This window comes from Peromyscus californicus, unplaced genomic scaffold, assembly GCF_007827085.1.
Source record: "Peromyscus californicus insignis strain IS unplaced genomic scaffold, ASM782708v3 Scaffold_5__1_contigs__length_169319896, whole genome shotgun sequence".
Taxonomy (NCBI): Eukaryota; Metazoa; Chordata; class Mammalia; order Rodentia; family Cricetidae; genus Peromyscus; species Peromyscus californicus.
The window spans coordinates 42,395,162-42,421,059 of NW_026294573.1; the positions used below are offsets into that span (position 1 = coordinate 42,395,162).

A 25,898-nucleotide genomic window follows, 5' to 3' on the forward strand; every position below is an offset into this window, starting at 1 on the left:
TCCAGTTCCTTAGGGTCCATGGTCTCAGCAGCCTGATGACTGAAGGGAGCAGGCACATGTGCCTTTCTTTAGAATACCTTGACTCCTGCCTGCATAGTTAAATGCTGAAGTCTGATACAGTGTGTCACACCTGAGAATAGGGCCTGTTTCATTCTAAAGAGTATCATTACAGGTTATGTTTGCTGTACTTAAGGTGGGAGTAAGGAAGGGGCATAAGCCTTGCGTTAGCTCTACACAGGTGTCCTGCGTGATTTTGTTGTTAAGTACTTGGGACAACCGCGTGATCTTAAGCCATGTCTTCATTTTACAAACAGGTAAACTACAAACAGGTGAACTGTCTGAGAACAGAAGGGATCTGGTCAAGGCTGCACTGTTGGTACACTGGCAGAGCTGGATTTCAATGCCACTGCCACATTATTTATATCTGGGTGGATATATATATATATATATATATATGTGTGTGTGTGTGTGTGTGTGTGTGTGTGTGTGTGTGTGTATCTAGAAATTGTAGGGGATTGAAATGATTTTGTACATTTAAAGACTAAATTTCACACATGGTATCTGTAGCCTTGGAGCCTAAATGGAGACTATTTTGAATATTTCTTAATTAACAAAAATTTTTGTTTGTGGTGTGTGTGTGTGTGTGTGTGTGTGTGTGTGTGTGTGTGTGTGTTGTATAGCAGATGTGCCAAGGCACAGGCACAGTATGGAGGCCAGAAGACTACTTTCAGAAGTCAGTTCTCCCCTCCCACCAGGTTCCAGGTCAAGTGGTAGGCTTGTGTAGCAAGCAGTGTTACCCACGAAGCCATCTTGCCTGCCCTTGAGATGAAGAAATTCTATTTCATGTATATGCTTGTATGTAAGTGTCTGGTGTGTGTACGGTGCCCATCGAGGTCAGGAGAGGATGTTCAATCCCTAGAACTGGAGTTACAGGTGCTTGTGAGGTAACAGATGTCACCGTGTGGGTCCTGGGAACCAAACCCAGGTTCTCTGCTAGAGCAGCAAGTACTCTTAACCACAGAATCATCTCTCCACCCCCTGTAGATGGCTTTTTAAGTAGAATACTGAAGTTCATCTAAAGTGATAAAACATAATCAGAGCATAGCAATTCAGAGCCCCTGTTGGGCAGCAGGTTTTTAATACATTGAGCTGAATGGTTCTTAGTATGCTCTTAAAATGACTTTCCTTCCTACTCCAGATATAAGTTTTCAGACTCTTCTGGGAAAGAAAATATTTATTATTCTTTGAGATCAAAGAAAAATGAAAAATTTAATTATTATGACATGCCCTACAGCCTTTGATTGGAACACAGAGAGATCCAGGGAAGTTTTATTTCCCCACAGTATTATGAAGGGAAAGATTGTCTTTTAAAAATGGCTCATGACCGGAATGGTTATAATGTAGTCCTGGACTTGAGCTAGAATTCTCTGAGGGTAAGCAGGAGGTAGCTTGTTAAGGAACCTGGAACGTGTGCAAACACTGCAGCAGGCAAGAGAACAGTCTGTAAAAATCCCTAGGCACGAAAGTGATTGGCTGGTTCAGGGAGCTGGAAAGTCAGCCCTGGCCACAGAAATGATGGGGGCTTTTAGATCAGATCTTAGCAGGTTAGAGCCACTGAAGATTGTTTTGCTTTACATATTTATATGTATTTTGAAACACTCTAAATTCAATATATAGCTCGAGCTGGCCTGCAGCTTGCTGTATAGATCAGCCTAGCTCAGACTTCAAAGCAGTCCTGCTGGTCTTGATAGCAGGATTCCGTGGGTACCTCCTGGGAGTGGTTCCAGATTATTGTGTTCTAGAAGAAAGAATCGAACTGGTGTGTGTGTGTGTGTGTGTGTGTGTGTGTGTGTGTGTGTGTGTGTGTGTGTAGGGGGACAGTAGGGGGGGGTCGGCGTGTAGTTACAGCAAAGGAGATGCTTACTGAGAAAGGAGCTGCAGAAGGGGTGGGCTGGATCAAACTGCTCTAAGTGCCTTCACCTACAGAGCCAGCATGCATTCACGCCTGCTGCCCAGGCCCGAACTCTCTTCTTTGAAGCCCCTCAGAGTTGCTCTCTGGAATTTGTGACACTTTGTGCTCGCTTTGCTCTGTGTTACGACTGTTGATGTGTTAGCCTTTTCTTTCCCCCACGAGTTAGAAGAGTCTGTCAGTTGTTTCGTAGAATGCTCCGTGTTCTGATTCTCTGGAGCAGTTCCTTAGCTAATTGCTTCCAGTTGTCTCTTTTGGTGTTTTGTAATTCATAATCCGAATGGTAGCAACATCACTGGCCTGTCTGGCCCTGCGTCTTGTGATTTAAAAACTGCTTTATGATGCGCACGGCTCCAGGATGAGTATACCATCTTTCACCCTTTTTTAGCTTACTTTGCATTCTAATCTCATGGTTTGTTACCTAATTAATGTTTTCGCATCCTGCCTTTATTTTGGAGAGAAGATAAGTATAGGTCCATAAGAGGGTTATTAAATGCTTAAGGGATGCTTTTCTTAGCAATGTTTTCATTAGCTGTGTATTATTAGTAAAGAACTCTTTGATCGTGCTTAGTAGTAAGGATATTTACCCCCTAAAATGTATGTCTTTGTTGTTGTATTTATTTGTAAATAGAATAAAAGCAGGCTGTCTTGAGTACATCCATAATCACTTCTGAACATGAGTTCCCGTGGCTTAGAAATGTGAAGGTTATAGGGTATCTGTGGCTTCAAATGGACCAATTACAGAGTCACATAGAATCAGCTTGTTTTGATTTTTTTTCTCATATGGTGGGATATTGAAAATACCAGTTATTCCACAAGTATCATGCCTTTATTAAACTCCCTGTCTACGTTTTGTGTGGCCAGTTTAAATTCAGGAGCATTTCCTGGATGTCAGCTCTGTGCTTGTTGTGACAGCCTGTGTTCCTCCCAGTCTAGAGAGGGGACAAAGGGACAGCAGTGTCTCAGCAGGAAATGCTTTTGGAGCACCTAATGTATATCAGCACTGTCCTAAAGCATAAGATAAGGCAAGATAGACTTGTTACCCTCTGAGGAATGCCCACAGGGTGTACATGTACAGAAAACCCACAGGAGGCTGGGTGCTCAGGGATGAGAATCCAGATCAGTCACTAACGCACTTTGATGAGTGTCGGCAAGACAGAAAAGGAACCCTAGATGAGAACTGACATCTGGGATTGCATGGATAAACTTGAACACTGCCTCTAAAGTGCGCTCCTTTGCCTTTGTCAGCTGGGCTGATTTGTAGAAACTAAAAAACCATTTTCATTGAAAAGCTGGTCATTCCCCTGCAAAAAGTTTCTTTTGGGGCAGGTGATGGGCAGAAGGAATGGTCGGTTCTTGTAAATTTTAGTTGATTTTTAGCTCCTGGATGACTAAAAACAGTTGTCTGTAACCTTTTATTTACTGAGTGTTTTGTTTTTCTTTTAGTCCAAGGACAAAATGATGAGAGGCTCCCGAAGAGGATGCGTTAGACTCAGGGTGAGTATTCCTTCATTTTATAAAGACTAATTTCAACAGAAAAGATATGTTTTGATGGCATCATGGAGCCTGGATTTAACTGAATTTCCTTACTTAGCCATTGGGCCAGATAACCAAGTCTCAGGGAAGAAAATTGGGTTTCTCCAAGTAACTTCTAGAAGTTTCAGGACCAGGACAAGACTCAGTTATTTTGATCCATGCTTTAATCCATGACTTAAAGCATCTCTTGGCTTTCCTTTAAAACCTCATTTTACCGACAAGGGACAAGTATAGAATTATACTGTTGGTGTCAACAGCAAAAAAAACCCTCATTAGCTGCTGGTTTTTTTTTTTTGTTTTTTTTTTTCAGTGCTGTTTAGTAATGTATGTATAGCAGTGCTGGGCAGTAGAAAGGTAATTTGAACCATATATATATAACTTAAAAATTGGTGGTAGTCCAACATCCACCCCATCTGTGGTAGGCTGGAGCATGTGTATGTGTGTTTGTTTGTTTGTGTGTGATCAGTCCTGTGGACCCAGGACTTCAGGATCTATCTCCACAACACAGGGCAGCAATGGGATGTCCAGGAAGAGTCCCAGTGAGGGCCCAGCGTCGATGGTGCAGCAGAGACCAGGGGCCTCAAATCAGACCAATGATTCAATGAGGAACACCTGCATGTAAAAATGTATGGATAGAGAAGTTTACTGCGTGACTCACTATATCACACTGCAGCTTTCATGATCAGATTCCCCCCCCCCTTTTTTTTTTTTTTTGGTTTTTTGAGACAGGATTTCTCTGTGTAGCTTTGCGCCTTTCCTGGAACTCGCTTTGGAGACCAGGCTGGCCTCGAACTCACAGAGATCCGCCTGGCTCTGCCTCCCGAGTGCTGGGATTAAAGGCGTGCGCCACCACCGCCCGGCTCCCTTCTTTTTTTTTTCTCTTAAATTTTATTTTATTTTGGGGGAGATGGGTGGGATTGGGAGGCATGATGTGAAAGACACAAAAAATAAATAAAAAAAAAATTGATGGTAGCCCACATTTAAAAGGTAAAACTAAACAAATGAAATTAATGAGCTAATATATCTAAACTATTATTTTAACACATAGTTAATAAAACTTTTTTTTTGTTGTTGTTGTTTGAGATAGGGTTTCTCTCTGTTGCCCTGGCTGTCTTAGAACTCACTCTGTAGACCAGGCTGGCCTTGAACTCACAGAGGTCTGCCTGTCTCTGTCCCCCAAGTGCTGCTACTAAAGGCATGCACCACCATCATCTGGCTAATACAACTTACTGAGATATTTTACATAGCACTTGGGAAGCTTAGCTGGATCTCTGAGTTGGAGGCCAGCCTGGTCTCCATGTTAACCAAAATTACATAGTGAGACCCTGTCTCCAAAGAAAGAAAGACATTTGGCATGGCATTTTTTATTCTGGGTCTTCGAAGTCTGGCTTGTCTATGGCACTGATCACACATCTCAAAAAAAGCTAAAGAGCAGTGTGTGGCCGGGGCCCAGCCCAGATTATCTCCTCTGTATGAGTCCTGTCCCCAGCTGGGTCCTCAGCCTCTGGCAGCTTTCTCCACTTCATCTCTCCATCCCCCTCCTCCCGACCCTTATCATTTTCTGTTAGTGGTGCTTTGAACTGGACTGTAGGGTAGCCTTTACTTTTGAAGATGTGAATGTGTTTGATATTCAGTTCTACCAAGAATTGGAAAACAATTCTAAACTTAGGCATAGTGGGAAACGTCTTGAATTGAGATGGGAGTAAGTATGGCTGGTTTGCAGAATGGAAACTAGACTAACTTGAATATATGACAGCATAAAGATTTTTTTTTGTTTGTTCTTTTTGAGACAGGGTTTCTTTATATAGCCCTGGCTGCCCTGGAACTCACTCTGTAGACCAGGCCGGCCTCAAACTCACAGAGAAAAGTAACTTAGGCTGTTTTTTTAATGTTTTATTTGGTCTTCTTTCCTGTTGTTTTGAAACAGCATCTCACTGTTGCATGCTGGTCTTGAATTCATGGTGATCCTCCTGTCGCAGCTTCCCCAGTATCGGGTTGCAGCATGACCAATCACACCTGCCTTCTACTTCTATATTTTTTTGTTTGTTTGTTTTGTTTTTTGTTTTTCGAGACAGGGTTTCTCTGTGTAGCTTTGCGCCTTTCCTGGAACTCACTTGGTAGCCCAGGCTGGCCTCGAACTCACAGAGATCCGCCTCCCGAGTGCTGGGATTAAAGGCGTGCGCCACCATCGCCCGGCTTACTTCTATATTTTTAAATTTTCCTGTGATTCCTCTTGTCGTGGTCAGATTGCTTTCTGAGTACTTGGTATTGATCCCAGTTTCCACTGCCTCTGGTTTTAACTGCTTTTTTGGCTTGAGATAGGCCAGTGGTGAGGCTTGGCAGGGCTGTGTTGAGACAGCAGGTCAGCAGATTGTATTTGGGGTTAGGCCACTGTCTTGTTGTTAAAGTGCTGGCTTAGTTCTTGGCTTTGGTTTCTAAATATAGTTGAATTCTTAACCCTTGTGCCTAGCACTCAGGTTAAGAGAGAGAACTTTGCCAGCTGCCCGAAAGCTTGGTATGTGTCCCAGTCCGCTTATGCCTCCTGCCTCTAACTAATCACCCTCTGCGGTGCTTTGTGATTTTACGGTGTGACATCCCTAAATTTTATAGTTTTTAAATTGAAAATTGTAGATGTGTTACTGTGTTTCCCAGGCTGGTCTCCAATTCCTAAGCTCAGGTGATCCTTCTGTCTCTGCCTTTCGAGTACTGGAATTACAGTGTGCCAATACCCAGCAGTTTTGTAGTTTTGATTTGCTTATTTTAAAACTCTGTGCCTTTTGTTCACAGTTTACCCACTGAAGCATCCTGCCCTTAGACCTGTGGGATTTGCATAGTGTGCATTTTACTGATACTACTCTGGTGTAGCTCGGCACCTTCCTCTCCTCTGTTCTGCTCTGATTGGTAGCTGCACCCAGAGAGAGACTGACTCAGACTCACATTTGATCCTGTTGACAAGACTGTAGGTGTGTTCTTATTTCAGGAGACACATGTGTCCAGTTCTTGTTCCTTATTGATAGTGTCGGATGATAATGCTTGGTGAATACTTATACTCATTAACTCACACGGAGTTGGCAAAATAGAGATAGTCTATATTTATGTTAATCTTGTGAGGCTTAATTTTATGAGGGCTTTCTTTCCCTCTCTGATCTGTTTACCTAACAGTGCGGTTCAAATAGGCAGGATAACTGCTTCATTATTTCCTTTCACTTGCCCAGTTTTTAAGATAATGACTTTGTTTCAGCCCACAACCATTTATATATTTTAAAAAATGGAAACAAGGACATAAGTAAATGTTTGTGCACCATTTGTTCGTAACAGTATTAGTCAAAATGGCCCCAAAGCTAAATATTCCAAGTGCCTATACACAGAAAACTGAATAAAATATTATATATATCATATGCAAATATACACAGAAACACAGTAGAATACTGTGACGGGTTGTCTCAGTCATCACCTTGATGAGATCTAGAATCACCAGGAAGGTGGGCCTCTGGGCATGCCTGTCGGATTATTCTGGCTAGGTTAATTGAGATGGGAAGCCCTACCCACTGTGGGTGGCACCATTCCCTGGGCTGGGATTCTGGACTATATAAATTAAGAAAGGGAGCTGAAATAGATTCTTTATCTCTTGCATTGCTTTTGTCTCAGGGTATTTTATCACAACAATTGGAGCAGAAACTGAGACAATATACTATTTAGCCTTAAGAAAAGAAAGGAATATTTCACATATGCTGACATGATGGACCTTGAGGGTGGTATGCTAAGTGAAATAAGATAGCTGCAAAACACGAATATCGTGAGTCCTGTTAGATATGAAGAGTCATCAAATTCATACAAACTGGAATAAGATGGTGGTTTCTAGCCTAGACATGGGAAACAAGTTGTTATTTGGTGGGTGTGGAGTTGTTTGAGTTTAGAAATGGAGTTTCTGGCCAGGCAGTGATGATGGCGCACACCTTTAATCCCAGCACTCTGGAGGCAGAGGCAGGTGGCCAGTCTGGTCAACAGAGAGAGTTCCAGGACAGCCAGGGCTACAAATGAAACCCTGTTTTGAAAAATGGAAAAAAACAAAAACCCAAAACAACTTATGTGGCCTACCATGAGAGAGAAAGCTCACCCCTGAGGGCCAAGACCTGGCCTACCATGAGAGAGAGAGCTCACCCCTGAGGGCCAAGACCCAGAGGCTGGGTACCGTAGAGACCTAGGATAGAACTAAACCTGACTGGCAGAGAGAGAGAAAGGTAGTCTCTGGAGATGGATAAATGTCCTTAGTGCTGTAGACCTGATACATTTTACCACCATACACAAAAACACACATTGTGACTTCCAACTCACAGAGATCTACCTGCCTCTCTGCCTCACTTGGATTTTCTGCTAAGACTCAGAAAGCTGTAATGAAGAAGTTATCTGGGATGGGTCCTTATCTGGAGGCTCTAAGAATCTTCTAGGCTGTTGGTTAGATTTAGTTGTTTGTAGTTAAACCTACAAGGTCTCTTTGTTGCCGTCACTTGTGGCCCCCACTCAGCCTTTCAGGGCTGTGCTTACCTGCCATGGGTCCTCTTCAGGAGTCAGCAGTCTACATCGGCCCCTGGTGGTGTGAGCCCTCTTGACTTCCCATTCTGCTGCCAGCTGCAGAAAGAGCTGTCTTTAGAAGGCTCGTGCAGTTACGTCAGGTCAGACAGTCTTTTTGATGTTTCATGTAACATAGGCTTTGCAGTGATCTTATCGTATCCAGTTTGCATCCATAGTCCCAGGAGAGGAGATTGTCCAAGAACAGGTGCCATTCTAAGAATCCTGCCTGCTGCATAGCAGGACAGAGAAGAACCTACAGAAACCTGCATCTAAATCTCATTTTAACCTTTGTTTGGTTGACTGAAAGAGGGAAGCTATAAGCTTGAATTTGAGTTTTCTTTAAGTGGGAATTATAACGCCTTTCTAGCAGAATTCTGTGAGAATTAGGTACGTGGCACATTGATGGGGGAGGGTAATAAAATGTATTTATGACAGTGCTGGAATGCAGTTCAGTTGGTAGTGCTTCCTCGCATGCACAAGGCCCTGGGTTCAGTCCTCAGCACTGCATAAAACCAGGCCTGGGTAGTGCATGCCCCTGATCCCAGCACTGTAACTTGTGTTACATAGTGAGATAGATAAGGCCTGTCTCAGGTAGAGTTTCTATTGCTGCAGTGAAACAAGAAAGCTTATTTGGCCTATACTTCCATATCATAGTCCATCACTGAAGGAAGCCAGGACAGAAACTCAAACAGGGCAGGAACCTGGAGGCAGGAGCTGACACAGAGGCCATGGAGGGGTGAAGCACCAGATGAAGCAGTTACTTCAGGAGTCAAATATTGGGGTAAAAACCTGATAGATCCAAGGAGCGACAGAGGAATGATCACCTGACCCTGCCTTTCCACATTTCCACATCAAAAAGGCCCACAAATCTGTCTAAGCCCCTCCCTATTCCTTCTTGTGTCTCTCTATTTTAATCTGGGTCCCAAAAACTCCATGGTTAATTCTGGGCAGCTGAGTGTTGACTCCACCCTCTGATTCAAGGTTTAACTTTATTGGCAGTCTCAGGAGTGTCAGAGTGCTATCAAAATATCCCACAACAGAGGAGTGCTGCTTACTGGCTTGCTCCACATGGCTTGCTCAGTCAGCTTTCTTATAGAACCCAAGACTACCAGCCCAGGGATGGCACCACCCACAATGGGCTGGGCCCTCCCTCCCCCATCAATAACTAATTAAGAAAATGCTCTGCAGGCTTGCCCACAGCCTAATCTTGTGGAGGCATTTTCTCATTCGAGGTTTCCCCACTCAGATTACTATAGTTTGTGCTAAGTTGACATAAATCTAGCCAGCACAAGGCTAGAGTGGGCTGCATGAGATCCTACCCCAAAAAGAAGGAGGAGGGGATAGATTTTCCTTTTGCTTCCTGTGTGAGAAACATCTGGGCGTTTTTTTTTTTTTTTTTTTTTAAATATAGGTTTCCAGGAGCCCCCTTCTACACACCTTATTTTAGAGTCAGGTTCTAGAATCTTTAGTTTTACAGAGTCTCTGGTTGATTGTGCTCTGCAGACAAGTTGGGATCACTGTAGAAAATCTCATGCAGGATCCCAGGTAGCCCACATCTTACTGCCTCAGACACACAGATCTAGTTCAGACACTTGCAAGGTGTCAAGGTTAGCAATTGTATTTTCTGGAGCTAGGGATTGAGTTCAGTGCTTGGTAATGCTCTGAAAGCACTCCACTACTGAACCACATTTCCAGGCACTTCTGAGACTAAGTTGACTTTTAGTAATTTATCAAGGCCACACCTTAGACTCAACTTTGGTCTGTTCCCGTTCCCAAGCTGCCTTTAATCCTCAGTAGTTTAGGGTTCCATTTATTATTATTATTATTATTTTTCTTAGGCAGGGTCTCTAGCTCAAGCTGGCCTTGAATTCCCTATAAGACCTTGGACTGATCCTCCTAAGTCTACCTCCTAGATGCGGGGATTACAGGCATGGCCCACTCTACCTGACCTAGGAAGTACTGGGAGATTGAACCCAGGGCCCTGTTGCATTCTAGACAACCATTCTACCGGCTGAACAGCTTCCCCAGCCCCGGATTCCTCCAGGCTAGGAGAATTAATGCAGACATGCCACATTGTTGCAAAGCAGCAGAAAATCAGAGAGAAAATAGGGAAGTGAAAAACACCCACCTACTCGCTCACCCACCCACCCACCTACTCCCCCCTCCCTCCCTCCCTCCCTCCGCCCTCCCCTCTCTCAGACAGAGACTTGCTTTGTAGATAGGCCTGGTAGGTCTGGAATTCACTATGTAGTCTTGGCTATCCTCAAACTTATGGCAATCCTGCCACTGTCTCCCAAGTGCTGTGGTTACAGGTTTGAACCAGTATACCTGTCAGCAAAATTTTGACTTTGTTGGTTACAAAGTATGTACCACTAGATGGCGCCCCTGACCTGAGGAAATAGCGATGGTTGGTGCTGGGGTCTGATAAACTATGTTTTATCCGAAAGCAAAATATAAACATTTTCAGGAAATACCTGCAAAATGTGTAAGTGACAGCATTAAGGAGATGTGTGAGGTAGAGACAAGAGCATGGTGTCTGTGGAATGGGAGTTAAAAATGAATTCTGCCTTTTAACTAGCTTTATGAATTGAGCCAACTCTTCCCACTCATTTTTGAGCTCTTTAAAACAAAACAAAACAAAACAAAACAAAAAAACTGGTTGGAGAGATGGCTCAGTGGTTAAGAGCACTGACTGCTCTTCCAGAGGTCCTGAGTTCAATTCCCAGCAATCACATGACAGTTGAAAACTCTCTAACTCCAGTTCCAGGAGTTCCAACACCCTTACACAGGCATACATGCAGACAAAACATCAATGCATATAAAATATAAATAAATAAATAATTTTTAAAAAGCAACAAAACAAGACTGGGTATTATACTATTCACTCACAGGATTGTCAGCATCAAATTTGTTCATGTGTTTGAAAAGTAGTACAGATTGAACCTACTGCCTTAAAGATCCTAGATAAGCAATCCACCATTGAGTGGTATTCCCAGTCCCCTTTTAACTTTTTGAGACCAGGGTTTACTGATGCCCAAGCTGGCCTTGAACTTGTGATTCTCTGCCTCAGCCCCTCAAGTAGCTGAGATCATTGGTCTCAGGCACTATTGATGCAGATGAATCCCAGATTCTGATGTCCTGAAGAGGCTTAGGGATCACCATAGTGAGATGAATTATAGGTCAACAAAGGTTTAATGTTAAATAAAAGGACTTTGAAAACCATTGATCTGCATATGACTTAAAAGTAACCTAGTACAGTGAAGAGTACAGATATCCCCAATATGGAATGTTTGGGGCCAGAAAATGTTTCTCTTTTGAACTTTGGGATATTTGCATATACATAATGATCAATTTTTGGGCTGGGACCAAAGTCTAAATGTGAAATTCAATTATGTTTCATGTATACCTTATACACATAACCTGCAGGTAATTTTATACAGTTTTTTTGTGTCTTAGTACATGAAATCAGGTGTAGAATTTTCTGTTTGTGTTGCCTGGTTAGCCCTCAGAAAAATTTGAATTTTATAGTGCTTTGGATTTCAGATTTTCTTTTGTAACTCAGGATACTCAACTTGTATGACATGTATCTGTCGTGTGTAGGGTATAAGTGGATTGAGTCCCCATGGAGACATCATCTGTTCTCTTTTCTCTTAGCTCATGATGAGAGATCAGCAGCATACCACATTAGATTATTAATACCTTCAGCACTGATGGATGCTAATGCTTTATTTTAGCCCTATGACATTTTTCCATATCTCTGGTATTGGGCTGCATCTAATAGTAAGTGACATCCAGAGCAGATGTGGGGAGATAATTTAGATTAATGTATAAACTTAAAAATGTCCTTCTCTAGCCTGCAAGCCTGTGTCCCACAAGAAATGCTATCACTGTCTTGTCATTTCACGATGAAAAATTACTCTGTTGATTTAGGGCTCGCTAGCTCTGTCTGTTCCCTGTGAATTTGACATTGAAAATATCCTGGAATTCCTGACTCTCCTGCCTCTACCTCTCAAGTGCTGGGATGATATGCATTTGTCTCCACACCCAGATCAAAATAAACTTTATAAATATATATATATTTATACTTTATCTATATTTATATATGGATACCATATACATATATACACACAGATATATATGTGTGTGTATATATATTATATATAATATATATATTATATATTATATATATATAGTATCACTATATAGTCCTGGCTGTCCTGGAGCTCACTATATAGACCAGGCTAGCTCGAAACTCAGAGCTCTGCCTGCCTCTACCTCCTGAGTACTGGAATAAAGACGTGTGCTATCAGACCTGGCCAAAATGAGCATTCCTAAACCTCATAAAGAATGCGCCGGGCAGCAGTGGCGCACACCTTTAGTCCCAGCACTCGGGAGGCAGAGCCAGGCAGATCTCTGTGAGTTTGAGGCTAGCCTGGTCTACAGAGCGAGATCTAGGACAGGCACCAAAAGCTCCACAGAGAAACCCTGTCTGGAAAAAACAAAAAAAGAATGTTTGTTAAAAGGCTGTTGTGTACTTAATAATGAAGCAGTATATGAGTTCTTTCTTTCTTTTTTATATGTGTATGTGGTATGCATGCATGTCCTCATGTGTGTGCATCTATGTGTGGAAGCCTGAGGTTGACACTGAGTCTTCCTCAATCGTTCTCCACCTTATTAAGGCAGGGTTGCTCAAGTGAACTCTGAGCTTGCCATGCTAACCAGTTTACTTCAGGAATTCCCTGTCTCTGCCTTCAGATGCTGGGTTTATAGGCAGAAGAGCATTCATGTGGGTTCAGGGGACCCAAGCAAAAGCTCCAGGGCTCTTACAGAAGCTTTCACAGTGAGCACTTTAACTCCCAGGTAATTGCCTAGCCGCACAGTCTTCGTTCAGCAGCAAGATAGGGTCCTATGTTTGCTGCTGCTTCGCTGTTATACCCGCAGGTCCTAGAATGTCAAACAGAGAAAGCAAAAGGAAACTACACAGTGGGCCTGGCATATGTCGTGCTATGAGAATAAGGAACAGAGAAGAAAAGGTCAGAATGGAAAAGTAAGGTACTCATATTTGTAGACTGATTATGTCTGTAAAATCCACAGGAACGTACAGAAGCTCTGGTGGGATGGCTCAGTGGGTAAAGATGCTTGCTGCCAGATGACCCGAGTTCTATTGCAGGGGCGCACGTGGTGGAAGGAGAGGACCAACTCCCATAAGTTGTCCTCTGACCTCCACATGTGTGCCTTGACACATAAGCACAGCCCCTGCCAATAACGGAGTGAGTGTGAAAGCAATTACAGAGAATGTCTTTGTATGACTAGCCTTGAGCAAAAACTTGGGATGTTGAGGGACTGGAGCGATGGATCAGTGGTTAAGAGTGCATACTGTTCTTTCAGAGACCTGGGTTCAATTCCTAGCACTCAATTCAGGTGACCCGCAACTGCCTATAACTCCAGCTCCGGGGTATCTAACCCCTTCTGGAGGACCTGAATAACAGCCAAATAATTACCACAATCAAAGAGGAAAAGGTAACCTATGGACAAGAGGAAAAATAGGAGGCATATGTTTGACAAAGGATTAATATCCAAAGAAGAATGAAGAACTACAAATTAAGAACAACCGAAAACCTAAAGAATGCATGAAGTCATTAAGCAAGCAAACAAAATACTTAAAAATGAAATGTATATTCAACTCATATAAAAGGAAATAGGAGGGAAAAAATAGGTATGTTCTCAGCATGGATAGTATATATAGATTATCAGGGTGGAAGGTGTGTGTGTGTGTGTGTGTGTGTGTGTGTGTGTGTGTGTGTGTGTGTGTTCAGCTTCAGTAAACAAATGATGAATATGAAAAAAAAAAAAAACGTCGTGCAGGGCAGTGGTTGCAGATGCCTTTAATCCCAGCACTCGGAGGCAGAGGCAGGTGAATCTCTGTGAGTTAGAGGTCAGCCTGGTCTACAGAATGAGATCCAGGACAGCCAGGGCAGAGGAACCCTGTCTCCAAAAAACCAACCCCCCCCACCCCAAGTTGCTTAGTATATTACTGGAGCCTAAAACCGTGCCTGAAAACCTCAGTACTTGTTGAAACAGTGAATGAATGAATGATGCTATGGCAGGCCCTCCCTTCAGCACCTTTGTGAGCAGCTTGAATGCAGGCATTTCTGCTCCCTTTATACACTGACTTCTTTTTCCTTCTTCTTGCATGTTCCTTCAGGGTGCGGATACATCTTATTTCTTTTATATTACTAGCTGTTCCTGTTCCTGACACAGTAGAGGTATTCAGTAAGTTTGCTGAAGTCATTAGTAAATATTGCTTTGTATCAGGAATTGCTGGAACTGGCAATAACCTTTTAAGTGTTGTCTTTGAACAAACACTTTACCTCTTTGAGCCTGTTTTCTATTCTCTAAAGATGAGTTACCAGTTGTTCACCCTAAATCTCAGCAAGCATGTTCAAAGCTCTGTATGAATGTAAAGTTTCACTGTCATTTCTGCAGCAAGGGGCAGTGTGTGGTTAGTGTATGGGGGAAATCACTTAACATCGTTTCACATCAGCCATGTTCCTTTTAGGGGGTATGTGAGCAATTTATGCTCTGAAGTAATCATTCCTTTGTTACCTTTGGAATCAGTTCACCAACCTACTTTTATCTTGTATGCCAAAAAATCCACAGAATGGCCAGAATCTTGTCTAGTTTTGCAAATTATGAAGGCAAAACTATTTCCATCTTAGGCATTTGAACCGTTATTCAAGCTTAAAGTATTTCTGTGTGTATAGAAAAAAAGAGAAAGTGAAAACTAAGAAATCCATCCTCTTTGTCTTAGTGTTTATTGCTGTGAAGAGACACCATGATCATGGCAACTGTTATAAAGGAAAACATTTAATTGAGACTGACTTGTAATTTTCAAAGGTTTAGTCCATTATCATCATGGTGGGACATGGCAGCGTACAGGCAGACAGTGTTGGAGAAGGAACTGAGAGTTCTACATCTTGATCCATAGGCAGCAGAAGGAGACTGTGTGCAACACTGAGCATAGGTTGAGCATAGGAGACTTCAAAGCCTACCTCCACAGTGACATACTTTCTCTAACAAGGTCACACCTACTGTAACAGGCCACGCCCACTCCAACAAGGCTACACCTAGTAGTGCCACTCCCTATGGGCCAAGCATTCAAACACATGAGTCTATGGGGGCCATTCCTATTTAGACCAACACACACCTGGGGGAAGACTCTGGAGCTGTAGTTACTGTTTGCAGCCTGAAGCAGTATGCATCAAATACTGTGGTGGTATTTTGTTTGTGATCTAACAAATAAAGCTTGCTTGAAGATCAGAGTGCAGAGCTAAGCCACTAGTTAGCTATAGAGGCCAGGCAGTGGTGGCACACACCTTTGATCCCAGCCCTTGGGGTCTCACGCCTTTAATCCCAGCACTGGGGAGGTGGAGACAGGGAGTGATGTGGCTGGGCAGAGAGAGGAGGATTAGGTGGGAGGAGACAGGAAATTAAGACCAATTAAAATTCATGCTACATTGTGCTACAAAGTACTGATGGAGCATGAAAAACTGACCATTCGAAAACCTCAGAGAAAAGTCATGAGAGGCCATGGAATATAAATGTATATCATGGTGTAATGAGCCTTAAAAGCAACACAATAAAAATGTTGGTATTTTGGGGGAGGTTAGCACAACAGTTTCCTTGATCATAGAGCACCATTCCATGTGTGAGTTACCAAGAGGCACTTTGCTCCAGATAACAAAAAGGCGGAGCAAATCCAGGTAGATGAGAGGAAGGATGTAGCAGAGGGAACAACTGGAGATACATGGTTGTGGAAAGAACTTGCAACAACTGGTAAACCTTGAGCAGTTCAAGTGCAGAAGCTGGTGAGAGGTGAGTCTAGAGGGGAGGTTAGAGTCTTAGGGCAAAGCTGTGGTGGAGTGTGACCATCTCTGAAACCTGGACAGTCTTGACAGTGAAGGGGAAGTTCTTCATTATTGTGCCAGGACAACAGGAATAATCCAGAACTGTTCCGGGTAAACCAGGCATAAAGTCACCTAATGTGAGGTAAAGCCAGTGTGGCTAGGTATCTTCAGGAAACGGAAGGATGAAATGAATTACAGGCAGGAGGCTTGGGTGACTGGATAATCTTGACTGGAAGGGAATTAGAGAAATAGTCTAATTGCTGGAGTGGATCAGACTCAGAGCGTCCTTACTCTGTCAGAGAAGAAGAGACTTGCATGTATGTAAACACAGCTGGGGCTGGTGAGGAGGAGAGAAAATTTGCTGAGTAAGAGATCTGAGAAAAGGTGATGGGGAATGGAGTAAGTGGAGGGATAATGATTAGCAAAGATGATTGGAAACCTTTATCCAGGAACTGTAAGCATTGTTGAAACTGAACCTGTCAATCAGTGGCCTTCCCAGTCAGTGTGCTGCTGTGTACACACACTCATGCATGCAGCTTGTTGAGTCGACTCTGACCTTTTTAAAGGGTCAAGAATGCCACTCCTGGTTCTGGCTTTTTCAGCCACTTTCGAAGACCTCAGAAGAGAGGTTCCATGTTCTCACCTACTTCTGTAGATGGCCAGCCAAGACTGTGATGCCAGTGTTGATTTAGAACATAAAAAGGCCAAGAAGAGTGGGAGTACTGAAATACAAGGGCTTCTAGAAGACAATGTAGGAAAATATTTTCTTGGCCTTAGGACTGAGAAAGACTTCTTGAAGGATACACAGAAAGCACAACTATGAAGTATAAGTTCAGTGCATTGTAGGGTAGGAATTAAAGTTAAGGACTGTTCCTCAGAGGGCAGGAGATGCAAAAGGCAGGCGGCAGATACTGTGGTCAATAGAAAGAAATCTGCAAATAGAAGAGGGTCTGTTTCTTGCTCATTGACAACACTGAACCATCACACAAAGGATAGTCAAGTAGCAATAAACATGGAAAGATACTTCATCAGTTACCAGAGAAATTAAACCACTGTTGGATGTCAGTGGTCACTGCTGGGTGATTTCAAATGTGTTTGTTCATGCAGTGGGAGTGTAAACGGAACAACTACTCTTAACCCTTGACCGTCTGTGGACCAACATGTGCATGCCCCTGATCTAGTCAATCCACCCCCCAGTTACTGTGCAGAAGAAAAGAGCAACAGTCTCCATAACAGCATTGTCCTAGTGTAAAATTAGGGCAGTGTGTCTGTTCACAGTGAAATTGATACGTTGTGAATAGCCATATAGAAGCACAACTATAAAAACAAATAAAAACCCTCAACAAACTGTGCTACCTGCAACATAGGTGAATTTCACAAACATTTTGTGTGAGAGTGGGTAAAAAAGACACATGAGTCCATTTGTATAAAACTCAAGACAGACAGGACTTCATAATGTTCAGGAACAGTGTTTACCTCACTTCATGTAAGGGCGCTCTGCTTGCAACATCTGTCACCCCAGGGAAGCTCCAGTTGATTGGCCAGTCTACTCCCGTCCTCCCTCACAACACTGCATCCCTCCTTCCCAAGGCAAGCCCTCCATGGTCTTGTCTGATAAAGGAGGGCTGTCCTTTGATCAGGGTGTGTGAGTACTGCACTCGCCTGCAAAATAAATTCTCAACCTTAGTGTTGAGGGTGAGGGATGGGGAAGAGAGTAGGAGTTACACAGGGGAGTTGCTCTTCACTGACCTGGTACACAGCATTTGTGTAGGTTACATTGCAAAGTGAGTGTGTGTAAAGTGCCTAGCATGGTGCCCCACTCATTGCAGATGTTCACTTGGCAGTAGCTTTGCGCTGTCCTTTTCTTCTCAGTGGCCAGCCAGCGTTGTCCTCTTTGTGGTGCTACAGTGCTTTTGACTTCCAGTGATGAAAATGGTCTGTGTTTGTGCCATCGAGTTCCGTACCCACTAGCTTTCCGAACCTATTGAGCCTTTGACATTCCAGTGTGCTTTTTCTGGTGCTGGAGACCAAACCTGGGGCCTTATTGGTGTTAAGCATTGCTTTGCTGAAGAGCTGCACTTTTGACTTCAGTTGTTTCTAAATGTTGCTTAATTTTAATTATAATTAAATTTAAATGGTCACACAGGACTGAACGACTACAGCATTGAACAATGTAGATCTAGGGTATTTACTATTTATTTTATTTTAATTTATTTTATGTGCATTGGTGTTTTGCCTGCATGTATGTCTATGTGGGGGTGTCAGATCTTAGAGTTACAGACAGTTGTGAGCTGCCATATGGGTGCTGGGAATTAAACCCTGGTCCTCCGGAAGAGCAGTTAGTGCTTTTAACTGCTGGGCCATCTCTCTAGCCTCAATCTAGGGTATTTTCAAGGGAAGATTGTTTTTGAACACACCAGATAGAGAGGCCCGAATGTCAGGTGCAGTATCCTTCTGTACTGAAGGACACTCAGGGAATGGCATGTCCTGATTGGAGCAGGAGACTCCTGTTCTAGGAGACTCCAGTTCTAGTAAACAGGTTTAAAAGCCTTTAAGGAAGTGCAGTGGACCCAAACGGAGTGCCTTTCCCATGTTAGACTTAGCAGAGGTTCTTGTGGGGAAAGCTCTCTGAGGTACAGTTTAGGCACGAAGGCGCTAAGGAGGAGCAGGTAACAGCAGGTGTAGAGTACTAACGTGGCCATGGGATGCCCTGATAGGAGGAGGCGTGGATGCTGGGATAGAGACAAGGTTCAGAACTGGGCAGTTTTCACAGAGCAGGAGGGAGCTAGGGGAGGTGGTGGGTTTTGTTTAGAAAATGAGCTGGAAATGAACTAAGCTGGAAAAATGATTCTCAAAAGAGAGCCTGCTGTTTTTTTGGTGTGTGGAAGAAATACTGAAACTGAGCACATACAGGGTTCTCTCTGTGGCGGGGCAGGAGATGGCTGAGGGATGACAGTAGAAAAGGTTAGCTGAGCCAGACTTGAGCAGCCTGGAAGAGCATTAGAAGTAATGTTGACTTTGTTAGTTTATGGAAAGCCAAGGAACATTTTAAAAAGATGTGTCTCCTGAAGTTGGCACTTTAGAAAATACTTCTCTGGCAATAGCAAAGACTGTCTCAGACGGGGTCCAGACTGAAGACAGACTGCATCAGGGAGCAAGAAATTGGTGAAAGCTGCTCCCCTTGGGTCAGCAGCTGTGGATATGGTGAACTTAGGATACCCGTTCCCGGCTGGAGACAGCTCAGTGTAGCTTGCCTTGCCTAGCAGACGTGAAGCCCTAGTTTCAGTCCCCAGCCCTGAAGGAGAAAAAACAAAGGTACAAGTTCAAAATAGGCAGAGAAGTTATGGGATGAGAGCATTTGTGAGCCCTCCTGATACTGTCTTGAGTGATTAGATGATGGGCAAACTTAAGAAACGCTAAAGAAAGAATGAACAGGCATTTGGAAGTGGGTATTACAGCTTAGTTGAGTTATAATTTACATTCTGAGCCTGGGGATGCAGCTTAGTTGGTAGAGTGCTTGTCTAGCATGTGAACTGAATCCCCAACATCAAATAAACGGGGATTGATACACATACCATTAACTCTAGTACTCAAGAGGCAGAGGCAGGAAGATCAGGAGTTCAATGTCATCCTTGGCTAAATAGAACTAGAGGCCAACTTGGGTTATATGAGACCCTAAATTAAAGAAAGAAAATTGTATAGTATATTGATTTGAAGTATGTGGTTAATGTTTTTGGTATATTCGTAAGATTGTTCAACGTCCACAATGATACGGTCAATTTTAGAATGTTTTCATCACTCCATGGAGAAATATAATGCCAGCCAGTATAATGATGTATGCCTGCAATTCCAGTGGAAAACCGAGACACAAGAGTTTGAGTCCAGGAGTTGAGGCCTTCTGGGCACGATAGCAGCACCTTGTCTCCAAACCAACCCTTCCCGGCCCTGCTTACTAGATTCAGTCCCTGTTCACCATACCCTCAGGGAACTACTCAACGACTTTCCATCTTGTGTATTTGTCCATTGTGGTTATTTCCTTAGTGACAAGCTGCTTTGATACTGTTTCCAAGGTTCATCCTGGTAGAGATCACTGCTGGGAGTGTGCTGCACTTTTCTCTGTGTGTTTTATCTGCTCTTCCGGAGCAGAAGGGCCTTAAAAGCAAGGACCATTGTTCCATGAATCAGAGCTACATCTAGAACACATTCTTGTACTTGGTTATTAAGTGCTGCTGTATTTGTATTTGGACCCAGGGAGTGTTTGAGTTATTAGAAATTCATGAAGTTGGCCTCATTAACAACAAAGTAAAGTTAACCAGAATGAATTGCTCTAGTACATGATGGGGTGTCTGTGCTCACTGTGCTGGACTCGGAGGTGCCATGCTAATGGTATCCAGTCCTGGTCCTGCTGTGAGCTTCTTGTTGGATCTAGACTAAGTCTGCAGACATTTCTGTATTTGAGAATGGGGACACAATTTCTTACCTACTCTGCAGTAAGTAAGCTAAGTAAGGTCTGTAGAACTTAGGTCGAGGTGAGGGTTGGCTATATGGTATCTAGGGAAGAAATGAATAAATATTTAGTTCTTAATATTCTTGAGATAATAGTAATTACCCTACGTACCACTGTTTTCATGTGATGAGGTTGTGGTTTGTTTTTCCCTCCATTCTTTTGACCCTTCATGTTAAGGTATCTAATAATGGACTGTGTGAGAGTAATGTACTTCTGTAGTGTGTTGTGTTTGTTCTCTAGCCCCTTTGGGATGTACAAGGTATTGATTCCTTGAGAACATTGCCTTGTAGACTTTGATTTTGTGTAGTCCCCCCCCCCCCCCGATTAATTCTGGATGTCTGAATAGGATGCATATAGTTGTATATAAAAAAATGTTAAAAGTTCCCGAAACAGCCAACCAATGTAGCTCCCTGCCCTCTCTCTGCATTCTGAAAGTCATGTTTTCTAACTTGAGTGCCGTGTGTCAAAATAAGTAAAATTGTCCTGGGTCCCCAAAACCTCATAGCAGTTTTGTGGCAGGAGGCAGACATGGGAGCACACAGTAACTCAGTATGAAAACTGCAGCGCCCACCAGAGCACAAGTGGCTATGGGAGCATCTGGCCATTGGACAGTGTTTTGGAGCAATGTCAGCTGGTGTTTCTGCACTAACAAGCACCATACACAAGTAGCCTGATGGAGAGCACCTGCTGTCTTTGAACCGCACAACAACCTGGGGCGGTGTACGTTTCTGACTCCCATTTTAGAGAGCAATTTAAAGCTCAGAAGGGCTCCGTGGCTGGCTGTTAAGCAGATTCCAGAGTCAGCTTCTGTGTTTGTCCCCTCCCACTGCATCCATGTCCCTTACGCAAGGCATGGAAAGTCTCCGTGCAGGGTGCTACTAAGGCGTCCTGCCAGCCCTTCTCCGTTAGTTCTTCCTCCTTAAGCAAAACAAGGTTCTCGGATTTCTCGGCTCCGTCTAGCCTGCTTCCAGTGTCCTCGGTGCTTCGGGTATTCCAGGGCTGGAGCAGTAGTGAATATTGCTGATGTCATTGTTTGCCTTATTGGGATTTTGCTCTTTGTTTCACAGGGAGCTGTGATTGGTATAGACGATGAGGACGACAGCACCTTCACAATAACTGTTGATCAGAAAACCTTCCACTTCCAGGGTGAGCTGAAAGGAGAGATTCTTTCTCTTCATGGTCCCGCCTGCTTCTTCTTCCCTTCTCTCGTGGGTTGTTTGCTGAATGACTTGAATGGTTTTGCAACTGATTCTGCATGAACGAGTGCACAGGAACCTTCTGGATGAAGTGGTACTGCAGGTTAGGCAGGGATTTGTATCTGCAGTGGATGCACATTAATTTGAAGCGACTGTGGATCTGGCCGCAATTGGAGATTAAAAATTTAAAGGATAAAAAATCAGTGAGAAGCAAGAGTAATGGGCTGCTGCTGCTGCTGGCTTGTGCTTACAGAAGGTTGCTGATCTTCTTTATCGAGAAGTGTGCTTCTGCTTCTGCATGAAGAGTCTAAAGACTGAATGTGAAGGCTGCAGTGTTTGTCCTTGTGAAGCTCAAAATGTAAATTCAGTTGAAGCTGAGGCGGCCTTTGCCTGAAAGGTTCTGCTCTGCTTCAAGAATTCCAAGTTTGTATTCATTCCATCTGCATTTCTGTGTCTTGTCTGCCAGCCATCATTCCTCTGCTCTTATCCTTTCTGTAGTTAATAACTCCAATGCCATCTGCCATTGCTCTGTTTCGGCATTGCATGCTATGGCTCACCGGTAAAAAGGGTAAGGTACTGTATGAACATTCGCATTTCATCTTGCTTTGGAGGCTCTAAACCAGCGAATCAAAGCTGATCTTAGTGATCTGGTCCTAATGACCCTGTCGTCTGTTAGGAGTGCCTGTTAGTTTTGGTGCTGGTGTTTTTTTGTTTTTTTTTTTATTTTGCCTATCCAGAACAACCTCTGTTTTAGGTTTAAAGCAGTCCAGGAAACTTAGAAATGAGATTGTTTGGAGATGTTAGACTTTCTCTGCATCTGTAAGTGATTATCACTGTTATGGTTGCCAGCTACATCAAGGCGAATGAATACTAAGCACAGTTACAGTTTAGAACTGTGGGTATGAGGTCTGCTGGTGACCATAGATGCTATGCAAACATGTTTAGGCCACTGCTGTCCTCCACTAGGCAGTGTACTGTAGTTGTTTTCTTCATTGTCTTGCTTAGGAAATTAACACGTAGCAATGAAAGATGCTGCCTATGAACAGTAAAGCCAGGCCAGTGTATGCCATAGTGACATTTCTAATGTGTCGTCATGCTTATCTGTAAATATTAACTGTGCTTTAGAATATTACTTGTTTAGAACTGCTTAAGTAATGATGCTCCCCTGGAAATTTCCATTCCATTTGACTTCCTAAAACCTTTTAATCATAAAGCAGCCCTGGTTTTTAGGTTAAATATGCAACGCTGCCTATAAGCCAAAGCAGGTAACTGGGACTCTTTACTCAAACAAAGTTGAATACTTCACTGCAGTTGTAGTAGGAGCTGCTGGATGCAGGGGGCTGCAGCACAGGGCTCTGCGGCTACTGAGGAGTCCCTTCTGGGCTAGAGCACTTTTGTTTGCTTGGTGGAAAGAGAGCCTTGGCTCTCTACCTTACCTTAAATTATTGATGTTAAACTGATCTCCTTAGCATTTTTGTACTTCTGTGGCTTGCTGATAAAAGAAGACATTGTTTACATGATAAAGATAAATAAGAATTTGAAAATGAACCCTGAGTTTCCAGACTGTCAGATTGTTTGTTTTCTGCTGTAGTAGTTGGAGGGTGTGAAGCAGTGTGAGCTTGTACAAAGAACTTAAGACTGTTTATTGGTTTAGATGATCAGGAAGGTTAGTTCACACTTAGCGACACTTGCTTAGAAGAAAATCTGCAAATTTGATAGGAAACATTTCAGTGTCTGGTAGTACTTAAATTGTATGGTATTCTTTTTGATCTTAAATTGCTGATGAGAATTGAAAGCAAATCCAGGTTGATATATAGTGTCATAACGTATTTGAGTGTAATCTTTTTCCTGTGTCAGGCTAGAACTAGGGTCAACAGAGTGAGTTTCAGGCCTGCCTGGGCTACAGAGTGAGACCCTATTACCAAAATAAAATAAAATAGAATTTGATTGCTATGAAAGAACATTAGGATGTTTTGATCAGAGAGGGAGTGACATGATGAGAGTCATATTTTACAGGGTTGCTCCAGCCACTGTGTTGAGAATAAGGTGCCAAGGGGCACAGACCCAGGAAACGGTTTAGGAGGCTATTGTAGATAAGAAGAGAGAAAGAGTGACAGTTTCCATACTGTACCAGTGGGGTAGGGAGGTAGCAGAAAGTCGTCAGATTGTATGTGTGCTTAATCAACTCTGGCGGTGTATAATTAACATGGAATAACATTTATGCGTGAGGGGCTGATGAGATGAAGGCTCAGTGGGTAAAATCTCTTGCTGAAAAAGCTTGATGAGTTTGATCCTTGGGGCCAGTTCAAGGTGAGAGGAGAGAACCAACTCCATAAAGGTGTGCTCTGGTCTCCTCACACGTGCTGTGGCATGCCTGAACTCCCTCCATCATATGTGCAGTCATGTTACACATATACTGAAACATATAATAATAATAATAGACAATTTTAAAAAGACATTCAGATAAAACATTTAAAAATATATGTCTCATATAATTTAGTAGGTTTTGGTCAGTTTATTTACATATAGCTGCCACCACAGTCAACATATGGAACAATTTTTTTTGTTTTTTGGTTTTTCAAGACAGGGTTTCTCTGTGTAGCTTTGCGCCTTTCCTGGAACTCGCTCTGTAGACCAGGCTGGCCTCGAACTCACAAAGATCCGCCCGGCTCTGCCTCCCGAGTGCTGGGATTAAAGGTGTGTGCCACCACCGCCTGGCTTATATGGAATATTTTTATCACTCCCAAAGATTGCTTCCTTTTCAGATGCCCACCTCCTAAGCCCTGGGCTAGGCAATCACTGATCTGCTTTCTGTCAGTAGAGGTGAGCGTGCTCGTCGGGAGCTTCACTTAAATGGGATCATATCATGTATATTCTCTTTTGCCTTACTTTGTTTTAGCACAGAACAGTATTTTAAAGACCATCCATATTGTTGTATAACTTAGTTACTTTTATGTTGCTAAGTCATATTCTACTCAATGGATGTTTTATTTTATTTTATTTTATTTTATTTTTCAAAACAAGGTTTCTCTGTGTAATAGCCCTGGCTGTCATAGAACTAGTTCTGTAGACCAGGCTGGCCTCGAACTCACAGAGATCTGCCTGCCTCTGCCTCTGAGTGTTGGAACTAAAGGCTTGTGCCATCACTGACTGGCCCATGATATTGTATTTATTTAGAAGGTTGAGTTGTAGAATGTGGTTCAGGTTGACGCTGAGAGTTTTGACTGGGGTAAAAAGAACAGTGTTGACATTAACTGAAGAGGATGATTCCAAGAAGAGCTAGTTTGGAAGAAAGGAGAATTCAGTGAAGACGCTGTATGTGTAGCTTGGATGTGGAATTCAGGGGAAATTTTCTGGTTAGAAAAATAAATCTGGGGACTCTCTGGTACAGAGACAGTATTTATGGCTGTGAGAATTTGGGAATAGGAGTAGAAAGAAGTCCAAATACTGCGCTGTAGGCACTTGAACATGGACTTTAGAGACCTCACGATGAGGCAGAATCAGCAACAGAGACTGGTGACAAAAGCAAGTGGACAAAGCCTGGGGACAGTGCTTTCTAGGAGGGAAAGGGATCAGCAGCTGTGCCAGACGCTGCTGACAGACTAGGGAAGTGAGTGGTAAGAAATGATGTCATCCTGGAGTTAATCATGAAGAGTTCTGGAAAACCTCCAGAAGAGCCGCTGTAAACCAGGACGGAGTGCTTTCAAATTCTGCTGCGCCAATAGCAGGAGCAGAAGAAGGGGTTTCGAGCCATGGGAGTTTGGGGAGATTTAATTGTGTTTAAGGACAAAAGAAACAGTAGCATCGTTTCTGTGTTGACAACAGTGATTCCATGGAGAGGAGGAGCTGATGATGCTGGAGAGAAAAGGGGTGAGGGCGGGGGCGGGGGTTGGCTTAGTGTTCTGGAGAAGGCAAGAGCTGATGGGACCCATGGCACAACTGCAGGCATTGCTTTTGGCTAGGAGGATAGACCATTTATCTGTGGTGAAATCGCTGTGGCTTGTGATGGGCCCGAATGGATCATAGCAGTGTAATGGGGAAAATCAGCAGGAGCTGGTGACTGAATAGAATTGAGGGAGGAGAATTTAATAGTAATGGTGTTCTTAGCTTGGTTCACGGTTGAATTTTGTCACATCTGAAACAGTCCAGAACAGGAATCTTGAGGAATTTAGTCTGAAGACACAGAGAAGATGGAAATGGAGTCTGCGCTA

The 25,898-nt window shown here is 43.2% G+C and overlaps 1 protein-coding gene across 9 annotated transcripts in view; it reads left to right on the forward strand.

Annotated features, from left to right (window-relative positions):
* Osbpl9 (oxysterol binding protein like 9) overlaps positions 1-25,898 on the forward strand; it is a 145,080-nt gene that overhangs the window by 23,439 nt on the left and 95,743 nt on the right. For all 9 annotated transcript variants that reach the window (XM_052715064.1, XM_052715065.1, XM_052715066.1 and 6 more), the window contains exons 2-3: positions 3,416-3,466; positions 21,559-21,637. In XM_052715064.1, the coding sequence (XP_052571024.1) occupies positions 3,416-3,466; positions 21,559-21,637 (130 nt within the window). The remainder of the gene's footprint in view (positions 1-3,415; positions 3,467-21,558; positions 21,638-25,898) is intronic.